A 25,045-nucleotide genomic window follows, 5' to 3' on the forward strand; every position below is an offset into this window, starting at 1 on the left:
AAAGTGAAATACATATATATATAAATTGAAATAGAAGCATATTAATAACACATTAAATAATTTATTTCATTGTGTATTTAATTTTTGCACTGCTGTACTTATTTTAGGCAATACATTCGTATATTTAATCCCAAAAAATCTTTGAAATGTCAGAAATGTTCTTAATTCAAGGATAGATATTGTTCAAAACATTATTTGAAAGCACTTTTTTTTTTTTAATTTAGGTGAAACTTTTAGATGTATGGGCTTAATAAGAGCAAGTTGTAATATTTACCTTAGGTAATTGGAATAATCTGACACATTAATCAGTAAACTGGTCTTTAACACTCAAAACAAGATGGAGAAAATTATTTACTAGATTTAAGAAAAATAACCTGATTAAGATTTTATAAATTTGCAGTGTATACGTCATTTACAAAAAGGTGCAGGACCACTCAGGGGGCAGTGCATTTTGGGGAACCTTTGGACCACCCCCTGGAATTTTGAAAGAACGTTTCGTGCAGCAGAGTCAACATGTCTACCTCTCCAGTCAAAGACTTCCTAGTTACCAATTTCATGCCGGAGAAATGCTACGAAGAGCTTTTTGTCGACCTCAACTTGCACGGTGAGGCTTGTCAACACATTCTGTTCGGTGATATAGGTCGAGTATGCCAAGTATGAGTGAATAGTTTCAGATGTGGAGAAGAGAAATGGTGAAAGAGGAGTAGGGGCGTTTATGGGCCATGTGCTTTGCTTTTTGGTGAGCAGCTCTATTCATTGTTTGTTTAATATTTATTTGCAGTGCCATGTTTGACTTTAGTCTTCAAAAAAATCTTCGGGGTGTGGATTCTCTTGGACGTACTTTTTGGTAAGCCTGCTGCTGCTTTGGAAATGATGTAATCAGTGGTGATTGATTGCATTAATCACAAAACCATCAGATAAACTGATTTACTTAGAAGGAATTTTCTCCAGTGAGGGACTGATAAAGGTTATCACTTAATCTTACAAATTGAATGACACTGCTGGCAATGATGACTTTTACTTTCCAAAAAACATTAAAGATTCCAATAAGTGGAATAAACACAATATGCAATGTCTTTTTGTTTTGTTTTTACATTTTGATCGTTCAACTTCAAACTGATAATAACTGCATTTTACTCGCAGCTCAACTTCTGCAGCTGCTTAAGATCCTCTGGAGACTGAATGCAGAGGGCTTGAGTCCAGCTTCCATCCTGTTACAACTTTACGCTTCATCTGGACCCGTCCTATTTGCCATGGCGCACAAATTTCCAATTCTGTACGTATTTAACCAGCATTCAATGCATCTGGATTGTGACAGTTTAATCAAGCTTCTTAAGTTTTATGGCGAACGCGCAAAGTGTTTGTGCAGCAGTGTGCTATATGTTTGTAGCTTGCAGCTATACACTGAGTAATTAGCTTGCAAAGAATTACACTTTGTCACAGGTTTGTTCACGTTCAAAAGACTACTGCTGTGCTATGACTTGACACTCTCTTTACAACATTGCATTTCCCATTTTGTATACTTTTTTTTCTAGTGCTTGGGGTGAAAGGCTTTTTTTAAGCATCCAGACTGCGATGATTCTCTTTCTTATCCTGCATTATCGGGGTGAAACCAATGAAGGTAAACTGCAATATCTGTAATTTTAAATCTACACATTTAGTTTTTACAAGGCAAAATAAGCGTGCATCCTAATCACATTAGTCACTACTGAAATGGTGATTCTCAGTTTGGTAGTACTCCGATACTGAAGAATCACACTGTTAACTGTTCCACCTACGGATGTCTCGATCCGATCACATGATCGGAAATTGGGCCGATCGCGCCATTTTTCAGGGGATTGGAATCGGGAGAAAAGGACCAGGTTTTAATTAGGGCTGTCAAAATTATCGCGTTAACGCGCGGTAATTAATTTTTTAAATTAATCACGTTAAAATATTTGACGCAATTAACGCACATGTCCCGCTCAGAAAGTAGTCTGCCTTTTGGTAAGGTTTACAGCAAGGCTTTTTGCGCTGTCCAACAGCGAACTCTTGTGGTCGCTTTGCGACATGGTTTATTATTTTCTTCTTTTCTTCATTATGGCTGCACGACGTCTCGAGCTTATAATGTTGTGCTTATATGATCCTTAGACAAGATTTGTCCGTAAGTATGGTTGTTGTAAAGAATGTACATATTATGTTAGTAAGCGAAATGTTATATTTTTTGTATGAGACGCTTTTTGTTTATGTTTAGTGAACCTGTATAGCGTGCTAAGCTAACGTTGTTGCTAATGCAATGCTGTGTACTTTTTTGTTGTTGTTTCACTACGGTCTAAAGAGGACAGTGGTTTGAGGCCATTTTATTAATAAATCAGATGAAAAAGGAAGAAGTCTGATTATTAAGGCGTCGTTCACTAGCTGTCTAGCTTTGGAAAAAGTAGACGCTTCGGAATGAGGACAGCATAGACAGATTTAAATAACAGTAGAGTGAAATGCCCACTACAGTCCTTATGTACCGTATGTTGAATGTATATATCCATCTTGTGTCTTATCTTTCCATTCCAACAATTTATTTTACAGAATATATATATAATTTACAGAAAAAGATGGCATATTTTATAGATGGTTTGAATTGCGATTAATTGCGATTAATTACGATTAATTAATTTTTAAGCTGTAATTAACTCGATTAAAAATTTTAATCGTTTGACAGCCCTAGTTTTAATATAAAATATATATTTTAGGGCTGTCAAACGACCAAAATTTTTAATCGAGTTAATCACAGCTTAAAAATTAATCGTAATTAATCGCAATTAATCGCAATTCAAACCATCTCTAAAATATGCCATATTTTTCTGTAAAATATTGTTGGAATGGAAAGATAAGACAAGACGGATATATACATTCAACATACTGTACATAAGTATTGTATTTGTTTATTATAACAATAAATCCACAAGACGGCATTAACATTCTTTCTGTGAAATGGATCCATGGATAGAAAGACTTCTAATTTTTAAAAGATAAATGTGAGTACAAGTTATAGTAATTTTGCTAGCTTGTATATTGTGACTAAATATTGCCATCTAGTGTATTTGTTGAGCTAAACCTAATGTTTGAATAGAGTATTATTTTTCAAAGCTATCTTGATTGGGAATGCCGGATCTCTTTGCATTGAGTGCTTTTCTTTTTGTGAACATTTATTTTTGAGAGATTATTTTTGTTGTGCTTTCACTAAATGATACTGTAGCGACTTAAATGTTCTCAACTACCCAAATGCATGATGGGAATTTGAGCAACCATGAGTCACAGTGGTTGCTGCAAATGGTATATCTTCTCTGCGTTGATTACAATACATGGTGTTAAGAAAAAGATAATCTCCAGTTATTCTTCCCCATGTCGCTTGTCACAATAGTTATAACAGGTGTGGAAGAGATGCCACCGCATATTCCATTAAATAGCGCGGCTCCAATAAATGCCTGCGTTACCAATTCGCCCTTCTTGGTAATTGGCGGCGCGATGGACCGGCGATTCATGTTGACTCGTTGTCGCTGGTTGGCCCGGTTCGTCCGATTTCCTCCTGAGGAAGATGGCGGCGTACAGTACATATAAACAGCGAGAGAAGATGGATGGCTAATTGTGGATACTTTTATTGACAAAACAAAAGCATGTGGGGGACGCAGCACTTGAGCCTACACTAACTGCGCACTTACTTTACTCTCTCGCTCGACAACTTTCTTGCTCACTGCTCAATCTGACATTGACATTGAAAATAACAGTGGCCCCCTTGGCGGGTGCCGGTAACACCTGCGTCCACTCCACTTGCTTGTCTCTGCCCTTAGCTCTCAATATACTTCAAACGGCGCCATTGTAGTCTGTTTGCGGCAATGCTTGAGTGGGTCGTTCCGCACATGCGTTAATTGTGTTAAATATTTTAACGTGATTAATTTAAAAAATTAATTACCGCCCGTTAACACATTCATTTTGACAGCCCTAATATATTTGTTTTTCTACTTCATGCTCAGACAGCCTCTCATCCTCCCTCCTAAGCAGTGCGACTTTCTTAGTCACCAAAGTAGCTGCCGTCTGTTACTTAATGGGATCCTTGGATAGAAAGGCTTGTCGTTCTTAAAAGATAAATGTTATTGTGAGTTAAAATTAGTTGATATTGAAACCCCTCGAGGTTTTCGTTTGTTAACAATTTGTAAAATTAGTTTAACGAGTAGGTCACTATTGTTGTGGAAGTCACAGGGCCGTGATGGTTACTCTGCAAGGCTTCGAGAGCAGTGCTTTTAAACTTTTTTGAGTCACGGCAAATTTTTAAATTGGAAAAAATGTCGCGCACACCACAAACCAAAAATGTTCCAAAAATACTTTCTGTACGGTATATTATAAAATAATTTCTCAGTATTTATACTTACTCAGTGTGAAACTTGAGCCTGTTTAGATGAACACAAAGCCAATATCCTAGCAGGAATCGTCAACAGCTCTCAGTCTTTCTCCGTTTTTTAAAAATTTTTTTATAGCCGTTAGGCTTAAATAACTCAGAATTACCAGACTGGGGGACTTTAGCAATGTCTTTAACTGTATCAGGGCCGAGCATCTCGCTGACAATGGCTTTCCAGACAAGGTAGTAATAATGTCCCTGCCACAGTGTGGGCTTTTTCAATTACCTCTGTAATTTTTCTCAAAAAAGTTGCCCGTTTCTCTATTTTTAAAAAGACAGGTTTTGAAGCAACTGGTGTATCGTTTTGACATAACGTTTAAGCTTGCTTAGCACCATGGCGCTGTTGGCTCATGTCACGTTCAAGAACTCCTGGGATTTCTTGCCATCAGCCACCTTGCTATCCTCGACAATTAGTTGGAATAAAACACAGGGGGAGCATTTACGTTCGTCACATACGGATAAAATGGAAAGGACACTTTTGTGTATATCGACACTTGAATAATCTAATTAAATGATGTACACTAAACGTGCTGAGGTCCACATTGTCACGGACAGCAAGGTGGCTTCTGGCTAGATATCCGAGCAGTTCTCGAACGCAACACGAGCAATACCTCGCTCCTCTGCACACGACCGATAACTTTTCACCTACTCTTTCCTTCTACTGCAACTCCGCCCGACGACGTAAAAAAAAAAAAAAATAAATAAATAAATTGCAATATTGGATAATTTCTCGCAGCACACGTGATGATCGCTCACGGCACACCGGTTGAAAAACACTGTTTTAGAGTATGATTCTAGCGACATAAACATGTCATCTGTTCAACCCTTTCAATTTGAGCCCGAGAGGAAAATTGCATGACAGCACTGTCGATATTTCACAAAACGAGCAGCAAAAGCAAAATGAATGGGAAAGACGGGATGAAACGAGACGAGAGTAAGGAAAAAAAACTGTGTTCTACCACAATGTGCTACACCGGCAAAATGTCCTATAAGAGGCGAATTTGACACCCAAAGTACCACAGTGCACTCTCATCTTGTTTTGTTTAGATGCATACAGACAGAAAATACTTAAACCTAGTAATATCAAATAAGGGTGGTTTAAACATGCTACATGACTAATGTGGTCAACAGATCAACAATTTGCATTAAAGCTACCACAAGAAAACACAATGCTTAAAAGTATGAGAGGGAAACGCATGCAAAAGTAGTTTGAGGCAATGAAAAGGTAATAAAAGACTCAAAAACACAAATAGTATGTAATCGCCGCTTTTAACCGATGCGCGCATGTGTTGGATGTCTCACTGTATAGAAGGAATTGGAGTTACCCGGTAGTGTTCATCTAGTGACAGTGACAAGCTAAGTCATCACCCCAAGCGTCCATTGCGTGCATAAAACATGGCCCCCACCGTAGGTCAAAACATGTACAGTACTAAATATTATAGATTTTTGAATCTATGGCAATATTTTGTTTCTAATAACATATCTTAGTAAAAGAGAACAATTGTGCCTTATTAGAGCCTGTATGTCTGAGCCCGAGGTTCCCTCAGAGGTTCAGAAGATGAATGAATTATATATTATGGATGAGGGATTAAATGTATGGCGTTAAAGGTGATACAATAAAAAATGTGGGTGCACCTACATTTTGTGCTAGTGCACCTTAAGAAAAAAAGCAAAAAGTGTGGAGCCTTGGCAATATATGTATCGCAATGTTAATTTTTTCCAATGTCATTTAAGCCTAATCTATATCATTTAAAATACTTTTTAAGGGCTAAAAAGTCACAAATACAGAAATACAGTTGCATTGCCAAAAATACTGTACGAAAATGTATACATTATATACACAGCAAATTTATAACGTCCTAATAATATTTTTCTTAAATCTAGTCAATTTCCCCATCTTGATCTGAGTGTTAAAGACTAGTTAACATATTAATGTGTAAGATTATTCCACTTCCTTTAATATTACTATTTGTCCTTCTTAAAGCCATTCATGTAAAAGTAATTTTTCACCCCACCCCCCCCCAAAAAAATGCTTTCGTTTTGAACAATATCTTTTCTTGAATTGAAAACATTTCTGACAATCTTTTAAGATTAAAAATACAAATTTATTCCTTAAAATAAGTCTGGTAAGCTTATTTTCAATTATCTTATTTCAAGAAATCTAAGCGTAAAACGTACTTGAAGCACTGTCAGATATTTTCACTTATTTCTAGTAGATTTACACTAAAAACAAGGGAATTTGACTAGTTTTAAGGAGGCATTTTTGCAGTGTACTCCGTGACACTCCCGGAATAAGCGGAAGTAGTACTGTAAAATGTACTGTAACAGGTTTGGAACTTTAGTTAAAAAAAAAAAAAGAAAGAAAAAAAAAAAAAAAAAAACTTTTGGTATTGGATCGCGACACTGTATCGGCAGATTCTCAAAATCAGGTGAATCTGACGCAAAAATGTGCGACCTTTTTTTTTTTTTGAAATTTTATTTAAAAACTTCAATTTCCATTCCTATTCAATATCCATATGCAATAGATTTATTAAATTTTTTTCTTGTATTTTTTCGTTTCTGATGAACATAAATATTAAAGGCGGTCGTTATTATAGTAATTTGAGAACATGAACATGTGGAAGAGATGGTGTCGAATTATGAGACCCATGTTTCCACAAAGCACTAGCGACACTTGGTGGAAATTCTTGCTCATAATCTCTAGATTACCAGTTCATTTTTAACCACTGGGTCACTTTTTCCCCCCCTCACGGCAGGAATTATTTGCTAGTTTCTGATGAGCACAACTATTATTAAAGGCGGTCGTTATGATAGTAATTTGAGAACGATGTACGCAGGGAATGATTGCAAGATACATTCTAGAATGCACTGGGACACATCACCAGTTATTTGTCTAAGATCATCGGGGGTTTCGGGTCTTCCAACATCATACCCCCTCCCTCAGGTGACCCAGCCAGGGTTGATCAGACCCCAGTTTGCGTCCCAGTAGCATTGGCCCTGAGAGATACAGTGTCAAATTTTGAGAGCCACTTTTTCCCCACAAAGCACTAGCGCCACTTGGTGGCAATTCTTGCTCATAACCTTCAGATGACCAGACAATTTCTAACCACAAGGTCACATTTTGGTTTTCAGGAATTTTGCTTGTGTTGCTCTACGGTGGTTTAATAGTCGTCCTGGGATCTTATGCACCTGCAAATGTCATCTCAGCGATGCAGTCAACCAGTTTGGCTGCGATAATAGCAAGCAAGGTAATAGTTTGAAACAATTGGCCAATTTTTAACTCTTTGTTGGTTCTAACTAGTCATGTGTCGGTATGAGATTTTGACGGTATGATAACCTTAAGCAAAAATACTGCGGTTTCAAGGTATTGCAATTATAGCTCTAAAATGTGTTATTTTTAGATGTATGAGTTAGAAACAACAACAACAAAAATACTGTTTCCATTGAACAGGATTTTTTTCACGACATATTTGCAAATTGGCAGATGTTTACAATGGCGGAAGACATTACAAAAGTAGGCTAATGATAAAGAAGAAACTAGTTAGCCGTCTTGGCATGGTAACTAGTCACGTTATCTGCCTCGTTAATAAGCTTACGTTATAGTATTTGTTTTAGCATCGCTATACACATTAAACTAGCTTGAGTGAAGTCTTGTAGCTGGTGGGACACGTTCATGACAGCATTTACTTACCTTAAATTTTGTGCGAAGATACAGATGGTCATCATGAAAATGTGAAATCATGTTGGAGGTGTTGCCTGCACGTCAGCTGTCCTTCCTCCTCTAAGCCGCGGGCGTCTATTTCTTTTGAAAAGGGATGGGTGAGCACTGCCGCTCCAAGCCACGTATTTCTCGTTACATTTTTGGGACCTCAAACATAGTTAATACCGTAACTATGGTATGACGGAAAATTTTAGTGGTTTTGAAACCGTGACATTTTCATATCACGGTATACCTTGAAACCGGTACCCAGCACATGTCTAGATGTAACTAGGAATTAGCTCAAGTTATCAATATAATCTACTATTCTCTGGCTATAAGATACTGAGTTACTTAGTCTGCAACAAATGTTAAAGTCAACAGTTTACGAAAGCGTGGCTAACTGTATTTGATGTTTCCAGGTTTTCCAGGCAGTAACAAACTATAATAACGGCTCCACGGGTCAGCTCTCATTTATGTCTATTTTGCTATCATGTATAGCTTCCCTGGGTCTCGCCTTCATTTCACTGCAGGTATGCAAATACATTGCAAATGATTTTTTTTGTGGTCTGCAGCATTACCTTCCATAATTGTGAATTTAACCTGACTCTTGCAGGGCACGGGGAAGTCTTTTGAAACGCTTGGCTCCTTTATATCCGGCTGTTTCAGTTGCATCTTGCTGGCACAGGTCCTTTGCTATGGCAGAAGAAAAACTAAGGCAAAAAAAGCTTAAAGACTGAGGATATAGAAAACCAAAATGAGTTCTGAAGCTTTAATCAACAGTGTATATGTTTGTCTTTTACAGATATCCACTATGAGCTGCTATTTATAATGAAATGTTAACAATCAATATCATGGCACATATAGACAAAACAGCCATTCACACTTCCACTACATTCCCACCAAAAAATAATTTTCAATACAACGATGCTTGTTTCTGGAAACTGGGAGAAACCCAGAGTAGGCCAGCAAAAACTCAGATCCGTGAGAACGTTTGTACCGTTTTTTGTTTTTTTTTCCGGACTATTAAATCGCAGTTTTTTTCCCCCCATAGATTGGCCGAGGATGTGACTTATACTCAGAAGTGACTTATGTGTGAAATTATTAACATCATTATTATTATTATTATTATTATTGTCACACTCAACCGCAAGAGGGCACCCAAGGCCTCTGTTTCAACAGTGGCGGTAACTTATAAAACAAATAGAAACAACTGAGAAGCTCCGAACAAAATGTCACCGAAAAGAAAATCATATTTTGCAGATTACTAACTGCCAGTAGTGAAATATGCAGCTGATATGGTAATCGGACAACAGAAAAAGTTTGGAGTTAGCAAGAAACTTGTAAGGGACTGGCAAAATGCAGAGGTTACTCTGTTGTTGTCTATTCAGTTTTATTTCAAATTGCCTTTCAAGAAGACGTGTGTTCTTGGTGTTTGATTTTATCAAATAAAATTTCCCCCAAAACGTGACATATACACCAGTGCGGCTTATACAGGTTGTCCCTGGGTTACGATGTACCCGACTTACGTGATTTCGACTTTACTACGCCGGAGTCTTGTACGCCATTTTGTCTCCAGTCGTTTTTTCCCCCCTAGTTGCGTAAACCTGATTGTACCTCACACAGTACCTTTTTTTACCCTTACTGTTCTGCCCCTTTGGCGAAATTTTTTTTATTATGATGTTGACATTTGTTTTGCAATGCATGCTTTATTTTTGCGTTGGAAGCGTAGAGGAGGTAGTACTTCTGCATGCGAGTAAGAGCACATGTACACGTGAAGAAGGTATTTGCGCACACAAAGAAGAGCGAATTAGCTCCCATGAAGAAGTCGCGCAGCCGAATGAAAGGGAGAAAGGACTTAGCTCCTACATCTTGGTGAGGACAGTAAAATGACCTATAATATATGTTTTTAGTAGGGCTGTCAAAATTATCGCGTTAACGGGCGTTAATTAATTTTTTAAATTATTCACGTTAAAATATTTGACGCAATTAACGCACAAATACCCTGCTCAAAGAGATTACAATGACAGCACAGTGAAACGTGTACTTGTGTTTTTCGAGTTTTGGCTCCCTCTGCTGGCGCTTGGGTGCGACTGATTTTATAGGCCTCAGCAAAAATGGCGGGCTACTAGTTTATTTTTTGATTGAAAATGTTACAAATTTTATTAAAACGAAAACATGAAGAGGGGTTTTAATATAAAATTTCTATAACTTGTACTAACAGTTATCTTTTAAGAACTACAAGTCTTGGATCGCTTTAACAGAATGTTAATAATGGTAATGCCATCTTGTTGATTTATTGTAATAATAAAGAAATACAGTACTTATGTACCGTATGTTGAATGGATATATCCACCTTGTGTCTTATCTTTCCATTCCAACAATAATTTACAGAAAAATATGGCATATTTTATAGATGGTTTGAATTGCGATTAATTAATTTTTAAGCTGTAATTAACTCGATTAAAAATTTTAATCGTTTGACACCCCTAGTTTTTAGATATTTTTGGATTTAAGGGGTATTTAGGGACACTTCAAGGGTTAATTCCGATTTACATGGAAATTCGGGTTACGTCGCCAGCATAGGAACGGAACTCCTTCGCAGCCCGGGGGCTACCTGTATGTTTTTAACCTCTTCATTGCGCATTTTATGGCTGGTGCGACTTATAGTTCGAAAAATACGGCACATTCTATCTTTATGAATTTTATAAGTACACTTTATAGGAAAGTAAACTTCTGTGGAAACTTAATTTTTCACGTTTGGTTCAAAATGTTTACAACTGTATTATAGACTTACGTTGTTTATCTTGATAATCTCTTGATTAAATTGCTTATTACAAAATGTGAGGCTTTTCATGACAAATGTTTCATTAATACCAGTATATCTTCTCTTGTATTATTGGGGTGCATTTCAATTCCATGTTCATTGCAATTACATATAATCTAAATAACCAAGTTTACATGCAACATTGTCATATTTCGCTTTTAGTACAACGATGCCCTCTTTACACTCAACAGTGCTTGCGATATTGAGCCAAGCCATATTGCGTTTGGTGCTGCCATATTTGGGAACCAGTGCAGAGCAGTGACTTTCAGTTATGTAATCTTCATGAAATTCTTGCATATGTCAGCGTTAAAAGTTGTCGTGGGAGATAGAATAATCATCACGTTCTCAGGAAATTACAAATGGGCGGGGGCAAAAAAAAAAAATTCTTGAGAGTATGAATTTAAAAGATTTGCCTTTTTATTGCCCAATGTACACAAACAGTAGTTTTGACACATAAAGTGTATTTTTGCATCACATTCAATATTACACTAATTCAGTTGGACTGAAGAAAACCTGTTAAAGTGCAACACTCCTAGTATGAAATACACCATTCAAGCAAATTATATGGCATTATCTCCAGTGTTTCGCCGATTACAGAAATGTGAAATTGTTCAAGTAAAATGGCAAATGTTTGATGAATCTCATCATTTTGAAACATAAAAGACAGTGCTTTAATCTACCCAAACGGAGATTAAGGTCAATTACAGTTTCAAGAGTCTAATACAGTGCCCTCCATAATTATTGGCACCCCTGAGAAAGATGTGTTTTTTAGCTTCTAATAATTTTTTAAAAATTCAAATAATATGGGACCCTAATGGAAAAAAAGAGAAAAATCCAACCTTCAATACAAGTGCATTCATTCAGTGGGGAAAAAATCCCACATAAAGAAAATATTATTTGACGTCAAATAATGTGTGTCACAATTATTAGCACCCTTGGTGTTAATTATTTGTACAACCCCCTTTTGCCAACAAAACAAGGTCTGGGGACTGAGATGGCCATGGGAGGAGCTTGATTTTGTGTCTGGTGAACCATTTCTGTGTAGATTTGGCCATATGTTTAGGGTCATTGTCTTGCTGAAAGACCCAGTGGTGACCCATCTTCAGCTTTCGGGCAGAGAGCAACAGATTTTGATCGAAAATGTCCTGGTATTTCAAAGCATTCATGATGCCATGCACCCTAAAAAGGTTCCCAGGGCCTTTGGAAGCGAAACAGCCCCACAGCATCACTGACCCACCCCCATACTTCACAGTGGGTATGAGGTGCTTTTCAGCATGCATATCTTTCGTGGCACGCCAGACCCATTTAGAGTGTTTTTTGCCAAACAAACACTCTAAATTTGTGTGTATTTACACACACAATACATTGTGAGTGTATTTTTGTCACACAAAAATACACACGGTCCCAGGCTTCAACTGGGACCGTGTGCTTTGGTCAGATGAGACCAAGATTGAGCTTTTTGGCAACAAACACTCTCCCATATTATTTATTTATATATTTATTTATTATTATTATTTTTTTTTTTTATTATGTCCCATATTAATTGAATTAAAAAAATATTAGAAGCTAAAAAACACATCTTTTTCAGGGGTGCCAATAATTATGGAGCGCACTGTATTATCAACAATGTCTTGTACATGACATCCTACAATCTACACTATTTAGGTGGAAGTCAAATCATTAAACCATCTTTGCATATCTGCTAATCTGTTTATTTCCTGAACAATTGTTAAAATGGGTAATCAACAAATTGCATATCAGGAATATTTTATAAGAGCAGGAATATTGAGTTATTCTGCTGTAACATCTTGAAGGGTGTGTTTTAGTTCACTGACCTGAGTGCTAATTGTCTATTGAAGAAAAAAAATTAAACTACATTGGAAAAACCAAATGAAAAGGTTCCAGAGCACACAAGACTGTTCAGTCCTATTTTTGTATAAAAATACTGACTGTCACTGCTGTCAGATGAAGAAAACCTTTAAATCACAAATGTCAAGCCCGTTGCAAATATTCTTCATGTACAGTATTTCACAGTCCAAAATAAAAACCCTTTGACATCTTTGATGTAACAACAGTCCATGATAGTACTTTGATCATAAAACTCAAAATCATTTTCAGGAAACTTCTGAAAAAATTGCAGTTTGATTTGCTATGCATTTTAGTTAAGGCATTTAAAAAAAATTTAAAACTGTTCTTGAGTTGTTGATTTTTCCCTTTTGTATGATTGAGAGGAGTTCAAGTGTTCCAAAATACTAATAAATAATAATTTTAGTGCAAAAATCAACCGTGTACAAAGTGTAATCAACACTTTCATTCCGATTACATAAAATCTGTGGAGTGTGTTACTCTTGGCAAGAAGGACCATTGAAATGTATAAAAAATACAGTAGAAAGTGATGATAATTTGCTAGTTGAGTGTTAGTCCATACTGTATTATAATTGATGAAATCACATAAAAACTAGCAGTACAGAGAATTTCGCTCTCTGCCAGAATAAGCATTGCTAGGTTGGCATGGAATTTATGATATTTTTGTGTTCTACCTTTCTTATGAGAGGAAAGCACGCGCTGGTTTTTCTTTAACCTTCTAATATAAACTCCTTTAACGAGAGTTCCTCGAAACCTGCGGCTCGCGACTTAATGACTCAACGTTTTCCATTTCCTGGTTGCGGGCTATGTTACCTAAATGGCTGGTACAATTTTCGCAGTTGATCCCAAAAGAATAAAGAAAGAATGGTGTGAGGACCGATCCGGAAATAAGAGGCTCCCAAACCTTTGTAGAGTCCTGTTAGCCCCTCTTTTTTCAATGTCTTGGAAAAGCAGTCAGTGAAGCCTTTATACAGCAGACCCTAAAAAGATGAAAAATTGAATAATTACCAGTAGCTTTGTTAGAAAATTGGCTTGTCACAAGACAATAATTACATTCCACTCACATCCACATTCCATTTTCATGAACGCGTTGTGCCATTGTGCCTTTTATGATCTCACCTTGCCCTGCTGATCCACCGGCTGATTGTAGAGTCGCGTGCTCACCACGTCGAACGGTGTCATCGCCAGCACCACCGCCACGCTGCTGATCATACCAGCACTCAGTGCCACCAACCAGCTGTCTTTTGGAAACAACTAGGGAAGAAAAAGGTAGAAAAAAAGTCATTTTCAGAATCCAGGGAAAAAGACAAGCATTAACCACGTAGACAAGGCCTGTCAAGTTAGTTTGGTTCACACTAGAGGTGGGAATCTTGGGGCACCTAACGATTCGATTACAATTCAGAGGCTACAATTCGTTTATAAATGCCCTCCCACTCTGCTATTACCTGCTTTTAATGTTTCGTACATTGATTACAAAAATTGTACAAAAATCCTCTTAGGCTAAAATAAACTACTACCGTAATTTCCCGAATATAACGCTCACTTTTTTCCCCCAAAATCAACTTGAAAAATCATGGTGCGCATTATACACGGGTACAGGGATGGAGACAGAAATTATATAAAGACTAGAGCTGGGAATCTCACCTAACGATTCGATTACGATTCAGAGGCTCCGATTTGATTATAAAACGATTACTGATGCACCCCCTCCCTTTTTTTTTTTTTTTTTTTTAATAAATGTTTTGTACATTAGTTCCAAAATTGTTCAAAAATACTATTTCAGTATGAAGTTAACATATAGCAGTAAATAAAATGTACAAAAATAACAGTAAATAAAAAACTCCAGTCCCCATTCTGTATCAGCAGCCTTAAACTACATTCAATTAATTTAATGTTGTGAATCAACCGTTAAAGTTGTTAAAATTGCTCCCGTTATTCCATAATTTCCCTTTTGTCTACTTTCGACATGTGAAAGTTTTAAAACTATTTTAAAGATAGATTCAAGTCAATATTTTACCAATTTAGGAGTATTTTAGATAAAAAGTTAATTAGGTTTGCTTGGAAGGTTCGCTACAACAGCCTTGCAGGGAAGTGTACTGCTTTAAGATGGCGGCCGTTTACTAACACACGCATCTAGCTTTTTGTAGGTGTGCTGCTAACGCTACCTCATCCATATTGTATCTAGTCCTATATAAATGATATCTACCGTAACTTTATGTGGATGTACTTTGTAGCAGCTTTTTGGCAGCAGTCAGGTATGTTGTTGTGTTTTTTTATCTCGTGGCATGAGTTGAGCTAGAGCCGTGAGTTGAGCAGTGGCATTACCCCAGGGGCCGGGTAATGAGAAGCATGACGTTTAGCTACTCTCGCTTCGTTCCTCATTGACTGCGCGGCGTGCTGAGAGTGTTGTACTTCCGCTTTACTTGGCATATTTCAATAATCGGAATTTGGATGTTTGTGAATCGTTCTCGAATCTTTCACGGTTGTGAATCGTTCTCGAATCTTTCACGGCCGAATCGCGAATAATCTAAGAATCGGAAATTTTGCACACCTCTAATAAAGACCTTTTTTTTTTTTTTTTTTTTTTTTAACCCGACACGGCCATGTTGTGTTGAAGAAAACATATCCGGCGATCCGTTACTGACCATTACGGTACATGACGTCACCATTTTGTTTCGGTAATACCTCACACTAATTGGTCGAATGATTTTGTCTGTGTTAAATTCTGCTTTTTTCCCACTTTTCATAAAGCACAGAATTTAGTTTCTTAAACTCATTTGAGTCAACATTTATTGCAACTCGGACCATAACAAACGTAACACATCACAGACCTCCTGTGTCCGTCAACTATATCGGTCCCTCGGGAAACTCACACCCAAATAACAATAGTTCCTCTTGTTACAGTCACTCAACAGCGATGCGCTCTTTCCGAATTCCGACTTCAGTCCTCACATTTATTTTACCGTATCGATCCATGGAAGAGTCATTTATTCATCATGATGAAACGAGCAAGTTATACAGCAGCCTTTAAAAGGAAAGTCACATCTGTTTTGTTTTCTCCTGGATTCTGGTAAGTTGGAGAAGTTGTCAGATCATAATATTACCGTACATATTGTCAGTTTCCGGTAATGTTTTGAACTACCAGTGTGCTATGCTTGTGCTGTGTTTCACCAGTCATTAAAATGACATTTTTGCATCTGTACACGAGCTCTGTTTTCTTGTATTCTTCTATTTATTGGTGCTAAAATTAGAGTGCGCGTTATAGACCCTACCCACCGACGTCACAAAATCACGTGCTCGCTGTATGGTTCCGCCCCCTTGTCCGTCATTTTGTCTCTGTATTATCAATGGTCTCAATTGATCGAGCAATTTATAATGCATTTCATGGAAGACCCGGTGCTTTCGGATGCCGTAAACTCACTTGATGCGTTGCATAAAAGGCGTTGTGTGGAAAAGCTTCAGTTTATCCATTCGCCAGATCCATATTTGATGCCTAAATCGATGTTTTTCGACCCGCTGTCTCCGCCGTATTTGCCTGACATCTGCTAGCTACCCTGATATGTACAACTATCTTGTCCACACAAAATCAGCCTATTCTCACGAAAGTTTGAAAAACTTTAAGAGCTTGGAGGCTTATAAATACTTCGTTGCTGGTTGGGTGAAACAGGTCCTCGTCCACGAAAATTCGGCAGGAATCTATCTTGTGCTTGGAAAGGTGAGTTACGAAATTTTCAATTCAAAATCTTTTGTTATTGTTAACATCCACTGTCAAGTCTAATGTATTTCATGTCGTTTGTCAATGGAGTTAGGGCTTTTAATGTTTATATGGTTTAGCGATAGCACTCTCACTACATACATACGTGTATGTTGTCGGCGATTAGCCTAGCAATGATCTTAATTGTGGTTGTCAGCCCAAAACCCTCTAAATATATATTAAATGCATCTGATATAAAATGACTACTACATAATCTGTGGTAATCGTTTGGAGCCCAGTTTTCTCGTCGAATTGCAGCAGCCCATCTCGCTCTCTTCTCTCCGGGTCTCTCGGAATCCGGTAGAACTTCAAGTCTCTCCGTCTTCTCCGTCTATCTTCTCTGTTATTGCAACCGACCGCCACACACGCCTTCACCATTTTGATTATTAATGTTAACGAGCAGAAAAACACGTCGTAAATAGGAGGAATGTACGTAGCCGTAACAGGTAAACATGATGTGTTGACGGACAATTGGGCGGCACCAGTCAGGAGGAAGGAGTTGTGACGTCACGTGGGTAGGGTCTATAAACGGGTACAATAATTTTCCCTAGATTTTACAAGTAAATTTGGGGTGCGCCTTATATTCGGGGAAATTACGGTATTTCAGTATCAAGTTAACAGTTCAAAACAGTAAATTACTCAAGTGCCCATTCTGTATCAGAAGCTTTCAACTACATTCAATTAATTTAATGTTGTGAATCAACCATTAAAAGTTGTTAAAATTGCTTCAGTTATTCCATAATTTCCCTTCTGTCTACTTTTGACATGTAAAAGTTTTAAAACTATTTCATCATTTAAAGATAGATTCAAGTCAAGATTTGGCCGATTTAGGAGTATTTTAGATGAAAAGTTAATTAGGTTCAGGCTACAACAGCCTTTCAGAGAAGTCTACTGCTTTAAGATGGCGGATGTTTACTAACACCGCCGAGTCTGTCATTTCGCATCTAGTTCTATATAAATGCAATATCTACCGTAGCATATGTGGGCGTAGTTTTTAGCGGCTGTCGGCCGCAGTCATGTATTATTGTTTTTCTATATTATTTATTTCTATTTTTATATTTCAATAATCTAAATTTGAATGTTTGTGAATCGTTCTTGAATCTTCCACGGCCGAATCGCGAATAATCTAAGAATCGGACGTTTCGCACACCTCTAGTTCACACTGTGTACAGTAAGGGAACAAAATGAACAATTTTTATGTTTTGTGTGAACCTAAACAGATTTAATCATTCAAAATGATAAATAGTGTGACTTTTTTTTTTTTAATTAGTGAAAGATGCAAATACTGCAAGTGTGTGAAACGGGTGGGAACCTCTGTGTACTTCAAGATACGATACGCAATACAAGGCCCACAATAACGATTGTCTCACAATATGGCGATATAAGAGTTATCGATACGTTGGTCATGAAATTACTCTCCAAAATATCATATATTGATTTTTGGTCACTTTTTGTTGATTTTCGGGCATATCTTAATTTATTTTTGGTAATTTCCTGTTCATTCTAGGGCATTTATGGATCACTTCCTGTCAAAATCAACAGGAGGTAACCCGTAAATGCTCTAAAATGAACATGAAGTGACCTACAAATGCCCCCAAACCTGTAAAGACTGGCATCCAATCTATATTTGATCCTCCTGGTTAAAATGGATTGGACGTCTAGCACCATCAATGGCAGCCAATGAGCTAGCACAGACACTATTCTAGTGGAAGATTTTGGTCGCAACCGACCCCCCCACCCCCACCAAACAGTGAGACCTTTTTAAAACAATATATCGATTGTTGTCAGGAGCATATCAATGACCTTTTGGGATACAAGGTATCATGATTAGGGGTGTAACGGTACACAAAAATCTCAGTTCGGTACGTACCTCGGTTTTGAGGTCACAGTTCGGTTCATTTTCAGTACAGTAAGAAAACAAAATGCAAAATATAAATGTGCTAGTTGTTTATTACACACTTTTGTGCTTTCATCAATAGGAACATTAGCCTATACAAAGCTAGAATTCTGCTCAAAAAGTAGCGGGTATTTAAAGATAATAATCCAACAACAATTTGCCTCTCAGACCCCGCGTATTGGTCAGCTTTCTTTCTGAAAGAAAGAAGAAAAAAGAAGTCCTGTGCTAAAGAGAAAAGCAATCCCAATGACAAAGATTTTAACATGTATTTTACAAATGTACAAATGTATTTTACAAATTTTTTTTTCCTTTTGAACGTTATTCAAAAGCTTTATTGGTGGATTTTCTCAAGCTAAAGCGCCACACAGAAATTAATAAATTTAATTGTGTAAGCAGGATCTGTGTATTATTCTTATTATTTAATTACAGGTGTTTTAGCTCATTTCAATTTATTTTATTTAAATGGGCTATTATTTATTTTACTATGTGTTTATGTTTTACAAATGTGATGTAATATTCATCTATATTGTATATTTTATGTTGTACAACTTTAGTTCCTACGTGAATATTAGTTTAGTTGTGGTAGGAGCGTTTTGTATTGAACACGGGGCCATGTTGGTTATTATTATGGCAGAGAAGACAGCATTAAATCAACAAAGACAAGTCAACTGTGCCCCAATCTACCACTCATGAGATCTGATGGACTCAAAAAGTGGGTTACGATTGCTATTAGTTTGAAAATCGACCGTATCCACCGTATTTTTACACGAGTGACTTCCGGTCTTCCCAATCCTAGCTAGTAGTATTGACGCAGGGGGGCCGCGTCTCGCGTCAAATAATAAACTCTGCCGTTCTTTTCGCGTGCGTTGCATTGAGCCGCTTCAGGGAGGCGTCTAACACGCGGCCGCACTGTGACTGGTGTGCATTGGCTGATTGACTTTAACGCCCGCGTTTCACTGGGTTCTCGCGGCGGCCACGTTGTCGCGCCGTTGACGTTTCTGGGTTATACGTATACTGTCCTACCGTATTGGTCCTCATTATAGTCGAGAAGATGGAGTAAATATAATCTACACAAAGAAACTGTAACCGGATCAACTCACAGCCTCGAAAAGTAAGGGTTACATTACATCAGAAACTCGTTCGGTATGCCTCCGTTCCGAACCGAGCACCCCGTACCGAAACGGTTCAATACAAATACATGTACCGTTACACCCTTAATCGTTATACATCACCATTTTGATATATTGCCACACCCCAAGTGTGAATGGTGTGAAAAATTGTGCTAACACAAATAATACTACATTGCTTTAGCTATGTCTTGCGTTGCGTGATTAGTGATTTTGTAGGCCACAAAATTTTTGTGGCGGGTCTATTGTGGCCCGCTGGCCCAGAGTTTGACAACTATAATGTAGGCCTTTCTATGCATGCTATGTTGGGTGAATAGTTCTATTTTTAGTACCTCCTGTATGCTCACTCACCCCCATAGACAGACATAGTTTGCAAGTTTTAAAACGTTAGTTTGGACTGCAGGTACAAACTTGCAGCACCAACGATTTGACACATAATTCAACAGCTCGAGTCTGCTGTTTCCGCTTTGAAAAAACTACACAGTTAATTAATGGAAACCAAAGGGAGACTAGTTAGACTAGCTCTATGAGAGAGACGGAAAAAGGGAAGTGGTGTTAGAAAATTTATAGCGTCTGTTCGGTACTGGAATAACTGGACAAACAGTTAAATGTACATAATGGAAACTCTGGTGTTGCAGTTATGTAACCCTAGTGTTTTCAGCTATGGAGGTGGGTGGTGGGGGTAATGGGGGCAATGAAAGGAGTCACATTTCTGTTCCAGAAGGTTGCACTGTCCGCAGCTTTGTTTGTGTCACAATAACTGCCTCTAGTGAACCTCTTTTGAATGTAAATGATTTCCGCCAGTGTTTTTAACGCAGACCTGAAGACTTCAACATTTCGGAAAATCTGAAACTGGCCTACTTGCTATGCATCAACTCAGAGGGTGCCTGTACAAGATGTTGTCATAAATGTGTATAGCATTCACGTGTTCTAACCTTAAGATCAATCACTAGTTCTTTGGCAGAGGAGAAGGTGGACAGTTGAGATGCCGACCCCACGCTGACCCTTGGGACAGCAGCACTAGCGCCCCTCCAAAGTCCTTGAATGCCGTGCACCTTGTAGATGGCGACCAAGGCTTGAGACATTCCCTATCCAAAAAGGAACATAAACATGTTAATATCGCCAATAACCAATTTAATTAGTCCAGTGTAGACATGTGCCGATTACTGGTTTCAAGCTATACCGTGGTATGAAAACGTCAAGGTTTCAAAACCGCAAAAATTTTCCGTTATACCGTCCCTAAGGTATTAGCTATTTTTTTATGTCTCAAAGCTGAATGTGAAATCCCTCGCTTACAGCTGTAAGGCGCAACTCTCCTCCACCTGTCGTTGCTCAGTGTCAATGAGTAAGCTGTGCTACATCATGGCTGGAGGAGTTGAAACTCATGAAATTTTTCCCCAATTGAAGAAAACAAAATCGCTGGTATGGGAATACTATAGAAAAGTTACAGAGGGAGCCGCGGCATAGAGGAGGGCTAACTGACATGTAAAACATGTTTGCGGAGGGTGGCTACCGAGGACGGAATACCTCCAATATGATTTTGCATTTATACAAAATTAAAGGTTAGTAAACACTGTCATTAACGTTTCCCACAAGCTACGAGAGTTAACTCCAGCGCGCTTAGTGTGTCTAATGGTGGTAAATAGTGTATTTTTTCTCTCTGGCAACTGTGTAGAGAGTGTGTGTATAATGTAAACGTGTTACGAGTCATACACACATGCTTTTTAAGGAAAACAATTATTTTTGTTCTGATGGTAATAATGTTGAACTGTGGCTGTGGGTTTAGGCTCACTTAAAAGACATTTATTTTAATGTTTAAATTTTTTTTTTTTTTTTAAACATTATACTTACGTTCCAATTTGCTAATATGTTCTGAAAAATAAAACTAATATTTGATGGATTTTTTTTTTTTTAAAGCCAGATTTCTCAATATAACACATTTTAGAGCTGTAATTGTAACAACGTGAAACCGTGATATTTTGGCTTAAGGTTATCATACAGTCAGATTATCATACCGGCACATGCCTAGTCCAGTGTTTCGAAACAAATACTGATCCAAGACATCCGTTAGACCACAGGTGTCAAACCGATTCCAGAAAGGGCCAAGTGGGTGCTGGATTTTGTTCAAACCGATACCGTGCAGAGAGTTCAACCAATGAACTTCCTAATGAAACAAGCAGCAGCTGACAAAGTTTAACTGATTACACATGTAAAAGATCTGATTGGTGAAAAGGTGTCCTCTTCATTGGTTGGAAAGCATACCTGCACCCACTTGGCCCTTTCTGGAATCGGTTTGACACCTGTGCGTTAGACTTTGACTGTGTTGTTGAAAAATAGCTTGGTGCCTAAACAAGCTCAGATTTTATTTTTCTTAATAAGTGGATTTGTGATTGCTATGACTTGGGCTACATCTACACTAGGACAGATAATTTTCTCCAGGGTATTTTGCCTACGATTTTTATACCTGTCCACACTTCGTTAAAGGTGCGTTTAAGGCCCCCCCCCCCGCTTGGGCACTGTACGCCTTCATTTGCGCAAACTACGCATGCGTAGACAGGAGAAGCTTCATGTGTTACGTCATCGCCCAGCAGTTTACCTCTTAACCGGAAATTCTTTACTCGCCCAAAGTCTTTTGATCACTGTTTTTTCGTGATCGCAATTGAACGCATCATGCGATAGTGAGTGAAGGGAGGGCACACTTTTATGGCTTTTATGAGCAGACGCAGAGTTGTGACTGAAAAAAATCTTTACAAAACAACAACGAAAGCCTGACATCGTTACTTGGGATGTTACAATCGATGCTTAGTTACACTTTCACCACTTGGAAAATAACAAATAGAAGCGTATGGTGTGGCGCTGCATATATTTCCCAGAAGCTGCAACCAGGACTTCTTGCGCATAACAGTGGCGATCCGGGTAGTGGATTCAGTTTTGACAGGCAGAAATGTCTTTGGAAAAAAAAAAACTGACCGTGCGCCTCTTTGACTGGGGGTACCACGCAGATCACTTTTCGAGGTTTAATTTTCCTCGACGCATTTTTATATACAGTACTCATATTCGGTCGGCATTGGGAGGGGCCAGCCCCGCAGCTGGCTGATCGGACACAACTCTGGAGACGAGTTATGTAAAAAACGCTCATCTCCACCTCATCTGCGATGGGAGGACCCCACACGGGTAATGAATTGAAGCATATTATTGAGACGTAGTTTGAAGGTTCAAGAAAAATGTTTGGAAAAGAAAAGAGGAGCAGGAATGCCACGTCGTAATCGTCCACTTCCATTGTTTACGGTGCTGTCATGCCACACTAAAAATGGCTTCCTGAAAATCCGAATGTTGTACGAAGACAGCGGTTCATATTAAGCGGCACATAGGCAGTGGGTAACATTACCCGCCTACATTATCCGTCTAACAACTAATCCGGATAATAGTCATACTAGTGTAGCCGATATGCCGTATAGTCCAACTAATTACACGTTTAAAGCCATTATCCGTCCTAGTGTAGACATAGCCAAAGTCAGCATTCTGTATTGTGGGATTTTTGTTTCTTGGTGTGTGGTGAAGTTTTTTGGAATGTAAAATACATTATAAGTGTTGGCTCAAGATTCAGAATCAAAACGCCATTTTGATCGGTAATACCTGATGTTTGTACTGGTGCCCCACAGCAATGGAGGCAGTAGATTGACTCTGCAAATGAGTCTTTACCTGTCATGAGACAACAGATAAAAATAGAATAAGCCCCAGGAAAAGCAAATAAAAAGATTCATGTGGAAAAAAATACAGTTTTTGCCTCTATATTTCAAGATGTACATATACTACAAAGCATTATTTTAAACAGGATATCACCAAGCACAAACCTACCAAAGACAACGTTGTTGCTTTGTGTCAACCATATTTGTAGGGGGGAAAAACAATTAACATGAATATTAATATAAAAATTAGGGCTGTCAAACGATTCAAAATTTTAATCGAGTTAATTAGAGCTTAAAAATTAATTAATCATAATTAATCGCAATTCAAACCATCTATAAAATATGCCATATTTTTCTGTAAATTATTGTTGGAATGGAAAGATAAGACAAGACCGATATATAAATTCAAGATACGGTACATAAGTACTGTATTTGTTTATTATAACAATAAATCAACAAGATGGCATTAACATTATTAACATTCTCTTAAAACGATCCATGGATAGAAAGACTTGTAGTTCTTAAAAGATAAATGTTAGTACAAGTTATAAAAAAATTTATATCAAAACCCCTCCTAATGTCTTCGTTTTAATAAAGTTTGTAAAAATTTCAATCAAAAAATAAACTAGTAGCCCGCCAGTGTTGATGTCAATAATTACACAATGCTCATGTTGTGCTGAAACCCATAAAATCAGTCGCACCCCAGCGCCAGCAGAGGGCGACAAAACACCAAAAAACACAAGTAACTAGTGGACATTACACTGTGCTGTCATTTTAATCTGTTTGAGAGGGGCATGTGTGTTAAATATTGCGTCAAATATTTTAACGTGATTAATTAAAAAAATTAATTACCGCCCGTTAACGCGATAATTTTGACAGCTCTAATAAAAATGCAAATTCTTGTCATCTGGTTTTGCTCGTCACATGACTACACATACACATACATTGTGACTACTTTGTAACAGGAACAAATGCTGCAGATACAAAAATTGGCTTAAAAAATAAAATCAGGTTTGGTATCATAGCATAGTGTTGCACCTTCCCAATTAATTTAGGCTTAGGCGCCATCTTGAGGCATCGTTTAGAGCACAAACACGTGAAATGATGAAAGAGCTACGGGTTACTGACCAAATATACGGGGCTGCCCATTACAGCTCCCACCACACCCGCAGTTGCTCCAGCTATGATGGTCTTCAGCGCACTGACCCTCCCATCCGTGTGGATGTAGCCGGAAGACTCAATGACGGCGTATGACCCCAGTCGGACGCCATTCATGAAAAACTGATACCATAGTCCCGGTACGAGGCCTTTTTGTAAACCGGCCAGTCCGTCCACTTTAGCGATGGTGTAGAAAGCGTGGAAGACATTACGGTAGTAAACCTGATAAGTGCCTCGACTCTTAAGTTCTCCTTGTAGCTGCATGCGAGTCTTGACCACTTCCAGCGGGTTGGTCACCAAACACGCTCCGCACGCCGCCACTCCGCTTAGGATAAAGTCCATCATATAAGACACCCACGTGGGGCGCCGTCGAAACTTGAGCTGCTTTCAGAGGACCGGTTTGCCCTTCATCTCGGTCCAAGGCGTGCTCTCCTCCCCTTCCACTGTATGGAAAAACGTGTTTGTCTGTGTCCAACAGAAGCGCATGCGCATAGTCGAACGCACCAGTCGCCATCACTCGAGCGAGATGGCTTCGCTGACACCTGGTCGAATCGTAATTTGGAGTGTTAAAAGGAAATTGACTTAAAAATATATATTGGCAATT

At 38.2% G+C, this 25,045-nt stretch overlaps 2 protein-coding genes across 2 annotated transcripts; one reads left to right on the forward strand and one right to left on the reverse strand.

Annotated features, from left to right (window-relative positions):
* Positions 1 to 463: 463 nt before the first annotated feature.
* LOC130906837 (mannose-P-dolichol utilization defect 1 protein-like) lies at positions 464 to 12,146 on the forward strand. Its single transcript, XM_057821500.1, has 7 exons — positions 464 to 604; positions 782 to 847; positions 1,144 to 1,276; positions 1,536 to 1,621; positions 7,559 to 7,674; positions 8,546 to 8,656; positions 8,740 to 12,146. Exons 1-7 carry the CDS (start codon positions 514 to 516, stop codon positions 8,854 to 8,856), a joined length of 720 nt encoding a protein of 239 aa, XP_057677483.1. The 5' UTR covers positions 464 to 513; the 3' UTR covers positions 8,857 to 12,146.
* slc25a35 (solute carrier family 25 member 35) lies at positions 7,675 to 25,045 on the reverse strand. Its single transcript, XM_057821499.1, has 5 exons — positions 24,412 to 25,045; positions 23,231 to 23,296; positions 20,530 to 20,682; positions 13,936 to 14,070; positions 7,675 to 13,796 (listed from the first exon to the last, which is right to left on the reverse strand). The coding sequence occupies exons 1-5, from the start codon at positions 24,784 to 24,786 to the stop codon at positions 13,626 to 13,628; spliced, it is 900 nt and encodes a 299-aa protein (XP_057677482.1). The 5' UTR covers positions 24,787 to 25,045; the 3' UTR covers positions 7,675 to 13,625.

Source organism: Corythoichthys intestinalis, chromosome 18 (genome assembly GCF_030265065.1).
Source record: "Corythoichthys intestinalis isolate RoL2023-P3 chromosome 18, ASM3026506v1, whole genome shotgun sequence".
Lineage (NCBI taxonomy): Eukaryota > Metazoa > Chordata > Actinopteri > Syngnathiformes > Syngnathidae > Corythoichthys > Corythoichthys intestinalis.